Here is a 9,934-nt window from a genome sequence, read left to right as displayed (position 1 = left end):
AAAATGCATCTTTATTTGACATGAATATGAGCGGAGAATCGTGCATGCGCACGCAGCCTGCTGCATTACCAACAGTTTTACTTTGAACAGCAGGAGCACGTCGGGGAGTCGGGCTGAAATCCACAGAAGAAGAAGAGGCAGGAGGAGATGTGGTGGACTCCTTCCAAACTGCTGGTGTGAGGGCAGAAGGAGGTCGCACCAAACTCTGATTATGTCACTTTAACTGAGGGCCCCGAACGCTGAGGGGTGGTCGACACGTCTTCCTGAAGCCTCACTTCAGCTTCGTAGCTGTTGCCACGGTGGCAGTCTGATGTGACCATATCTAGATAACTTTGCAGCTAATGCTAGTTAGCAACTTCCCACAATTACCCACACAGCAGCCATGTTATTGGTCACATGATGTCATTAAAACGCTCCTTAAAGCTCCAACATCACAAACATGGTGCAGACGTCCAGTTCAGGTGACGCTAGCAGCAACAGCCACCTGTCAGTCAGAGAGGCCACGCCCCTAATAATGCAATCCAGTTTAAACAGGTCTCTGGCCTCAGTGTTGTAAATAATAACAATAATAATATTTTCATCCACATAAGATACAAACAGCTGGAAACGACAAAAACGGGATCAGAAAGTCTCTCCATGGACGATGCAGCGTCGCTAACACTCGGCAGCAGCCACAGTTCTGCTGAGCAAACACGTCACAGCTCGCTCCTCACTTCAGCTCCGAGTCTCTGCGTGCAGCCGCTTTATCGGATGTTTTGTGCCTTCCATAGAAGAAGAAGTAGGTAAGTACCTCAGCCGGCCGCCCTCCACCTCCTCCGTCACCCGGAGGGAGGATGTCCGCGGCTCAGCTTCATCCAGCCACTTGGTGGCCACGAAGCTCACCAGCCTCAGAGGGAACTTGATGGACTTATTCAGCTGCTTCCTGCTGTTTCGGACGCTCACAAAGCAGAGGGTGTTGATGATCCCGTTGCTCATGGCGATGCACTCGATGACGTAGAAGGCCACCAGGGAGTTCTTGTCCGTGGAGATAAGGGTGGGGTAAAAGTCCCGCACCAGGGTGAAACCGTAATACGGCGCCCAGCACAGGATGTAGGCCACCAGGACCAGAATCAGCACCACCACGGTCCTCCTGCGCTTCTGCAGTCTCTTGCGGATCTGTACCGTCTGAAAACCTGGAACATTTTTAAACCACAGCTCTCTGGAGATGTGGGTGTAGCAGACGGCCATGACAGACACGGGGCCCACGAACTCCAGAGCGAAGACGAGGAGGAAGTAAGAGCGGTAGTAAACCTGGTGGTCCACGGGCCAGATCTGAGCGCAGAAGGTCTTATCGGGGCAACCGTCCACATGTGGGTACGTCGTCTCTGAGGCCATGTAGGCAGACGGGATGGAGATGAAGATGGGGACGAGCCAGATGGTCAGGATCACGCAGCACGCCGTCTGGTGCTTCATACGAGGCCTCAGCGGGTGCAGGATCGCCATGTACCTGCAGACACAGACGGGAAGCTGGCTCAGGTGGAGGAGGGCCGGCTTTCGCGCCCTTCACACGGACTGCTTCTAAAACACGGAAACCTTTTGGTTTCTGAAGCTTTGATAATATAAATTTTTAGTTACCGTATTTTTCGGACCATAAAGCACATTAAGCGAAACAAAACAGATGAGTCAAACTACTCCACTCATTCTTCTTTCTTCCTCCACTTCTGTACCATCGATTCATTAATGCTGTATTCTATCACAGCAGCTCTGTTCCCATGTTGCAGCAGTATATGAATGACTAACCTCGTATTGTGGATGGATTATCTCAGCCGTTCTCCTGGCTGAAGTTTGGTCCATTTACAGCATCCTGCCATGCGACTGCATTTGTCTCTAACCACATTAAATCGGTTCGAGGTCAGTACGCACAACCAGGATTCATACATGAGGCGCTCCGCATTATTAGACGCACTGTCGATTTTTGAGAAAATAAAGGATTTTAAGTGCACCTTATAATTTACCTTTGACCACCGGGGGAGAGAGCGTGCTGAAAGGCGTACCTTTGCTCATGTGTGCCACAGACATGTATGGTTTGTTGTTATTAATATCTCCTTCATACCTTAATGAATCACTATAAACGAATACAAACATCAGTGGGATGATGAAATCAACATAACAAACAGAATATAGTCAACGCTTCCTAAATCAGCTGAATCATAATCATCTGATTTTTTAATGTTGTGATTTTTAATGAATCACAGTCTAAAGGTCCGGCTGTGAGTATCAGTACATCATCAGTTACATAGCAGCGCTGCATTAATCTAACATTGGTCTTACTTTGACCCAGAAGGACTGGCAGCTGGACGATGAGCCTGTCTCAGTCCAAACTGCCGGGCCCTATCAGGTCCTCTCAGGTCCTCTCAGGCCCTCTCGGGCCCTCTCAGACCAAACTGCCGGGTCCTCTCGGGCCCTCTCGGGCCCTCTCAGACCAAACTGCCGGGTCCTCTCGGGCCCTCTCGGGCCCTCTCAGGCCCTCTCAGGCCCTCTCAGACCAAACTGCCGGGTCCTCTCAGGTCCTCTCGGGCCCTCTCAGGCCCCCTCAGGCCCTCTCAGGGCCTCTTGGGCCCTCTCGGGCCCTCTCGGGCCCTCTCAGGGCCTCTCAGGCCCCCTCAGGCCCTCTCAGGCCTCCTCAGGCCCTCTCAGGTCCTCTCAGGTCCTCTCAGGCCCTCTCAGACCAAACTGCCGGGGTCCTCTCAGGCCCTCTCGGGCCCTCTCAGGTCCTCTCAGGCCCTCTCAGACCAAACTGCCGGGGCCCTCTCGGGCCCTCTCGGGCCCTCTCAGACCAAACTGCCGGGTCCTCTCGGGCCCTCTCAGGTCCTCTCAGGCCCTCTCAGGCCCTCTCGGGCTCTCTCAGGCCCTATCAGGCCCTCTCGGGCCCTCTCAGACCAAACTGCCGGGTCCTCTCAGGCCCTCTCGGGCCCTCTCAGGTCCTCTCAGGCCCTCTCAGACCAAACTGCCGGGGCCCTCTCGGGCCCTCTCAGACCAAACTGCCGGGTCCTCTCGGGCCCTCTCAGGTCCTCTCAGGCCCTCTCAGGCCCTCTCGGGCTCTCTCAGGCCCTATCAGGCCCTCTCGGGCCCTCTCAGACCAAACTGCCGGGTCCTCTCGGGCCCTCTCAGGCCCTCTCAGGCCCTCTCAGACCAAACTGCCGGGTCCTCTCAGGTCCTCTCGGGCCCTCTCAGGCCCCCTCAGGCCCTCTCAGGGCCTCTTGGGCCCCCTCAGGCCCTCTCAGGCCTCCTCAGGCCCTCTCAGGTCCTCTCAGGTCCTCTCAGGCCCTCTCAGACCAAACTGCCGGGTCCTCTCAGGCCCTCTCGGGCCCTCTCAGGTCCTCTCAGGCCCTCTCAGACCAAACTGCCGGGGCCCTCTCGGGCCCTCTCGGGCCCTCTCAGACCAAACTGCCGGGTCCTCTCGGGCCCTCTCAGGTCCTCTCAGGCCCTCTCAGGCCCTCTCGGGCTCTCTCAGGCCCTATCAGGCCCTCTCGGGCCCTCTCGGGCTCTCTCAGGTCCTCTCAGGCCCTCTCAGGCCCTCTCGGGCTCTCTCAGGCCCTATCAGGCCCTCTCGGGCCCTCTCGGGCTCTCTCAGGCCCTATCAGGCCCTCTCGGGCCCTCTCGGGCTCTCTCAGGTCCTCTCAGGCCCTCTCAGACCAAACTGCCGGGTCCTCTCAGGCCCTCTCGGGCCCTCTCAGGTCCTCTCAGGCCCTCTCAGACCAAACTGCCGGGGCCCTCTCGGGCCCTCTCGGGCCCTCTCAGACCAAACTGCCGGGTCCTCTCGGGCCCTCTCAGGTCCTCTCAGGCCCTCTCAGGCCCTCTCGGGCTCTCTCAGGCCCTATCAGGCCCTCTCGGGCCCTCTCAGACCAAACTGCCGGGTCCTCTCGGGCCCTCTCGGGTCCTCTCAGGCCCTCTCAGGCCCTCTCGGGCTCTCTCAGGCCCTATCAGGCCCTCTCGGGCCCTCTCAGACCAAACTGCCGGGTCCTCTCGGGCCCTCTCGGGCCCTCTCAGGTCCTCTCAGGCCCTCTCAGGCCCTCTCGGGCTCTCTCAGGCCCTATCAGGCCCTCTCGGGCCCTCTCAGACCAAACTGCCGGGTCCTCTCGGGCCCTCTCGGGCTCTCTCAGGCCCTCTCAGACCAAACTGCCGGGGCCCTCTCGGGCCCTCTCGGGCCCTCTCAGACCAAACTGCCGGGTCCTCTCAGGCCCTCTCGGGCCCTCTCAGGTCCTCTCAGGCCCTCTCAGACCAAACTGCCGGGGCCCTCTCGGGCCCTCTCGGGCCCTCTCAGACCAAACTGCCGGGTCCTCTCGGGCCCTCTCAGGTCCTCTCAGGCCCTCTCAGGCCCTCTCGGGCTCTCTCAGGCCCTATCAGGCCCTCTCGGGCCCTCTCAGACCAAACTGCCGGGTCCTCTCAGGCCCTCTCGGGCCCTCTCAGACCAAACTGCCGGGTCCTCTCAGGCCCTCTCGGGCCCTCTCAGGTCCTCTCAGGCCCTCTCAGACCAAACTGCCGGGGCCCTCTCGGGCCCTCTCGGGCCCTCTCAGACCAAACTGCCGGGTCCTCTCGGGCCCTCTCAGGTCCTCTCAAGCCCTCTCAGGCCCTCTCGGGCTCTCTCAGGCCCTATCAGGCCCTCTCGGGCCCTCTCAGACCAAACTGCCGGGTCCTCTCGGGCCCTCTCGGGTCCTCTCAGGCCCTCTCAGGCCCTCTCGGGCTCTCTCAGGCCCTATCAGGCCCTCTCGGGCTCTCTCAGGCCCTATCAGGCCCTCTCAGACCAAACTGCCGGGTCCTCTCGGGCCCTCTCGGGCCCTCTCAGGCCCTCTCAGGCCCTCTCGGGCTCTCTCAGGCCCTATCAGGCCCTATCAGGCCCTCTCAGACCAAACTGCCGGGTCCTCTCGGGCCCTCTCGGGTCCTCTCAGGCCCTCTCAGACCAAACTGCCGGGTCCTCTCGGGCCCTCTCAGGTCCTCTCAGGTCCTCTCAGGCCCTCTCAGACCAAACTGCCAGGGCCCTCTCGGGCCCTCTCGGGCCCTCTCGGGCTCTCTCAGGCCCTATCAGGGCCTCTGATTTGGCTTTTTATCCTGTTCCCTTTGGAGGTTTTGCTCTTTTACAAAGTAAGACTGTTTTTGTGGTGGTTACGTACTGACGGCACCGTCTGGACACGGGACGTTTCAACCTGTGACTGTGAGGACACGTCAGAGATCTTTCTGCTGTTTTTCAGTGCTGTCATCGTCTTGTCTGTTATGAAGGCGGAGCTCCTTTTCCGCCTCTAAAATCTGTGGACACATTTCTTTCCTGGTATTTCTGCCTGAATGGATCGGATTGGTTGAATGGAGCTTTAGTTTTTCAGGATGTCCCCTCTCGGGGGTTCTGGTGTTTCTGTTGATGTAAGACTGTGTTTGCAGTTTCAGAGGAGCTGAGCTTTGATGTAAGCGAAGCAGCAGTCGTGTTGGTTGGATTTAATGGATTGTGTTGTTATCAGCTGCAGAAGTGTTTGTACCCTGAGTCGGTCTGACACGCTGCCAGATGTTTGGATGTGTTCGCTCTCAGGATAACGAGGAAAGTGGAACCACTTTGTTGTCCCCAGATACACAGAAGCTCTCTGGAAACACTAACAGCCGTCAGCCAGGCGTGATGAAGGACGCGTGGAGGACCGCCGGAGCGCGAGCTGCCCGGTTTCACTCAGAAACACGGGAGCTGCTTTTGTTGAAGCAGAATGTAAACCCCGTCTGTCAGCTGGTCCGCTCTGGAATGTGCTTGATGTGGAGCCACCGTCAGGACCCTGCACATCATCAGCGGCCTCGCTGCTGCCGCCACACGCTTCGACTCACACGCTTCGAGTGCTTATCTGGTTTCTTAGCGTGACTCAAACATCATTCATACTTTGGCTCAAGCACACCTGAGGTCACGTGACAGGAAGCATTAATGGAGAAAACCTCTGAAGATTGATCTGAGAGTACAAGGATCCCACCCCGGGGCGGGCTGATGGTCGTTTAAAAGAAGCAGCATTCCCACAGGGGTGTCAAAGTAAGGCCCAGGGCCCAGAATCGGACCGGCAAAACTCAAATATGGCCCAACTGGTCAGCTTAAGAAGATGTGGCAGTTTTTACAGATACTAATGAGTTCTCAGTAAATCAACAAAACCTTCATGTTTAATATTTAATGTGCAATGAGCTCCACTTAAGATCACAGTGGACTTCAGTAAACTTTACAGTAACTGTGCAGTAATTGAATTTGCAGCACTGTTACTGTAAATAAATGACAGGATATGACTGCATTTATACTACTGTAACATTGTATTGATTCTATATTTTTCCTGTAAATTTCCTCAGTATTACTGTAATGTTTGCCAGTCATGTTTTACAGTGTAGCCTCTCCTCTGACGTCTGATTGGATGAAGCATGATGCTCATGTTGGAGGTTTTGATCCCGTCAGAAGGACTCCAGACGCTCTGATCTTCATCAGCGAGTGATGTCGTACTGACCTCGTCCATCTTTCAGGCACAAAGTGAATATTTAAGATTTAAATGGATCACCTGTAAGGACGTCCATCCTGGTAGGATCCTGATGGTTGTTTCAGAGGACCAAACCATGAACATCAGCAATAATTACCAATCATTTCAAAGAGGAGTGGACTTTTCTGTTCCATACTTCTATTCTGTAATAAAACATCCTGGCCTTTACGGAGCCTCTCACTACCTTTTTAGCTCCTCCTACTCTCAGACCTCCCTCTGGGTAAGTCAGTTTTCCTCTGGTTGGGCAGCTTCTGGAAGCCCACTGAGGGGCAGCTCTAAGTGCTGACGCTGTGGCAGAGATTCAGCAATATTATAAACCGAACGTCCGTTACCCAGGATGTTCTCACACGGAACATTTACACGCCAAACCAACCGAAGCACAAACAGAGGCTCTGTGTTGTCTGCTTGTGTTCCCGGAGGTGAACTCACCTGTCCACGGCGATGGCCAGGAGAGCGTTTGTGGACACGTAGAGCGAGACGGTGCGCAGGTAGTTGGTGGAGGCACAGAGCAGCAGGCCGTGCTCCCACGACAGCTGCTTCACCACGTAGTAGTCTAGCAGGAAGGGACAGCAGATCGCTGCCACCAGCACGTCCGACACGGCTAGGTTGGCGATGAGCAGGTTGGTCAGGTTTCTGAGCTGCTTGTAGCGGGCGAGGCTGGTGATGAAGAGGCAGTTCCCCACGCCGCACACCAGCATGATGCCCACCAGCACCACGCCAATGACTATGGTGGCCACGAAGAAGGCCCGCCCCTGCGTGGTGTCCAGGATCTCATCTGGGGAAATCCCGTAATCTGGGAAGACACCCACCAGCGCTGAGCTGCTGTTGGTCGAGGTGCACATTTTGGATCAGGTCAGCATGCTCGCACTGCTACGCCTGCAGGGACGGGACAACAAGGCAAGGGTTAACCTTTGAAATTTGGGAGGGGCCAAAGTTCACGTTTGAACGGATCAAAAACACCTTTCTATGACTGGTCGCTGTCGTGAAGCTCACCTCTGTTCTCAGGTCAGAGAAGCGAGGACCCTAACTAGAGGTTGTCATGGTTGCAGTAATAAAAAGGTTGACGGTTAGCGGTTGGCAGTGACTAAAAGTGGACCCACCAAAAGATGCAGTTCCTCTAACGGCCAGTTGAGGCTAATGCTAGTCCTCACAGACTCACAAACACAGAGCTTCTCACCGCAGGGGGCGCTCTCGAGTTCATCCAGACTGAACGGGGCAAACATTTTTGTCTTCTGTATATTTTTTAATAGGAGGGTTTGAGTCAGTGGCTATAGTTCAGAGGTAACATATTAACGATCTTTTGGAAACCACCATCGCGGCGACGCCCTGTCCTACATCATTAACCGACCAATCAGCACGCACTAGCAGAACGCTGGGGTTTTGTGGACAGCGTGAGAAAATTTACACAGACTAAAATAAAATGTTTTTGTCTAGGAACAGCGCCCCCTGTTGCACATGCAGCTGAATTATAGCAGGTTCCTGTACAGTGATATTAACAGGAAGTGGTTTGGGAGCATAAATGCATATAACAGAGCGCCCCCTTCAGGCCAGCCTGTGTTTCTAAAGCCATTACTGCCATGACCGCTGATGGCTTCTTTCCCTGCGTGTTTGCTGCAGATGGAGCGTGTCGTTGGCCGCTCGGGGTGAGGCTGGATGTTTGGTGTGCAGCAGTCGTCAGATTCGCCTGCAGGCTGGGGAATGTTGCATCTCAGCTCTGAAAACTCGACGCAGGAGCTTCTCACCAACCTGCCTCCTGATTGTTCTTTGTGCTGCAAGGAGCTGCTGCTCACATCATCGTTAACCCTTTAGCACAGCACGCCGTGTCCTGTGGGGACGAGTCTTTCCTGCCGTTGTTTTTTTAAAATGTTTCACAGATTATTGATTCATATACTTTTAAACAGACTCGGGAGCTTACATCGCTGAGAAACAGACAGTTTAAAAAGCTTTCATGCAATATGTCATTATAAAAACACAACATTAAACTGCACTGCTTTAACGTCTGCTTAATGTTTTAGTGCTCATAATAATTTCAGTATATATATTTTTAAACAGATTTAATGTTTATTTTTAATAATAATAATAATATAATATTAATATAATATAATAATATAATTATTATTATTAAAAATAATAACGAATAGACCCCTGTGGAACCATTTGCATGTCCCAAAACTTTAGTTATAAACGTATTCATGACTACGGTCGCTTGCCTGCTGTGATGGTTGGAGACGGTGGAGTCGAGCTGAAGATGTTCAGACGTTCGGTGAGCAGGATGGACCTGAGTCCATCAGAGGGACAGCTCAGAGTCAGAGAGGTGGAGGTGGTCTGAGCATGTGCAGAGGGGGTGTGGATATACTGGACAAAGGATGAACAGACATGGGTTGTATTTTAGACTAAATATACTTCATTGTAAGACCAGCTTGTGAGTCTAAGTCATTTAAGTGTTGATTTACGATGGTGAGCTGAGAAAAGGCAACACTGTTTAGAAAAAGACTAAAAGGTGACATTTGAACAAACTCGCTGGCTAAGTGCTGCTCCCTGCTGGTGACAATGTGAGTTGTATTTTCCAGATGGTAATTACAAAAAGTAGCTTTAATGTTTAGGATCTGACTGGAGCATGATGATTATATGATAACATAATGATAATACCAAGAAATAATAATACAAAATATTTAAAAAGAGAAAAATTTATACGGAAAATTTTGTCTTAAAAATAAAGTGAATATATCAGCTGACACATGATCAATTTTTTCACGTTTCACATTTTGTTCACAAAAAAACATAATTTTAATAAAGCTGTGATACAAATGCAGTGAAGAAGAAATAAAAATAACAAATAAGTTCAGATCAATTCCTTGTTTTCCTGTCACTACTTGGTGCAGCACGATCAGATATTTCTGAGCATCTTTTAGCGACTGCTGCCTGTATAGCTGAGACCTCTCTGCCTCCACAGCAGATTAAAAATGAAGCATTAACCTTCCTCTGAGACTTTTGGCCCCTGATTTCAACCCCTGAACCTCATGTTAAGAAATCAAAGCTCAGCAGCAGAGACAGAAACACAGAAACACACAGAGAGTCTCTGATCCTACAGATTAAACACACTGACAGCGTGTAAAGCAGATTTTAAAGCATAAAAACAGAATCAGAATAAAGTTTCAGAGGGTAACCCCCCTCCCCCCCCATGTGACCCGAGGCTGGGTGTGAGTCCTGTTAACAATAAATCAGCTGATCTGAGAGAAATAAATAAAAGATGTGGAAGGATTTCATACAGACCTGAAAATGCTTCTCTTCCTCGCTCCGCTCTGCTGAATGAAAAGAAACGAGCGCGAGCAGCAGGCGCGCTCCCGACGAACAGCGACCGACCTCCACCCCCCCCCCCCCCCCCTCCCCCCACCGCCTCTGACAGGGGAAGC

General features: G+C 52.9%; 1 protein-coding gene across 1 annotated transcript; it reads right to left on the bottom strand.

The window, feature by feature from the left end:
* Positions 1-714: 714 nt before the first annotated feature.
* On the bottom strand, positions 715-8,530 carry prokr1a (prokineticin receptor 1a; the record flags this gene model as incomplete). The annotated part of the gene is made up of 3 exons (XM_082537068.1): positions 7,515-8,530; positions 6,951-7,397; positions 715-1,486 (listed from the first exon to the last, which is right to left on the bottom strand). Exons 2-3 carry the CDS (start codon positions 7,361-7,363, stop codon positions 715-717), a joined length of 1,185 nt encoding a protein of 394 aa, XP_082393194.1. The 5' UTR covers positions 7,364-7,397; positions 7,515-8,530.
* Between the last annotated feature and the right edge of the window lie 1,404 nt (positions 8,531-9,934).

This window comes from Aulonocara stuartgranti, assembly GCF_965226115.1.
Source record: "Aulonocara stuartgranti genome assembly, chromosome: 6".
Classification (NCBI taxonomy): domain Eukaryota; kingdom Metazoa; phylum Chordata; class Actinopteri; order Cichliformes; family Cichlidae; genus Aulonocara; species Aulonocara stuartgranti.
The sequence above is the reverse complement of the archived record's forward strand: the minus strand, read 5'-3'. Positions and strand labels throughout refer to the sequence as shown.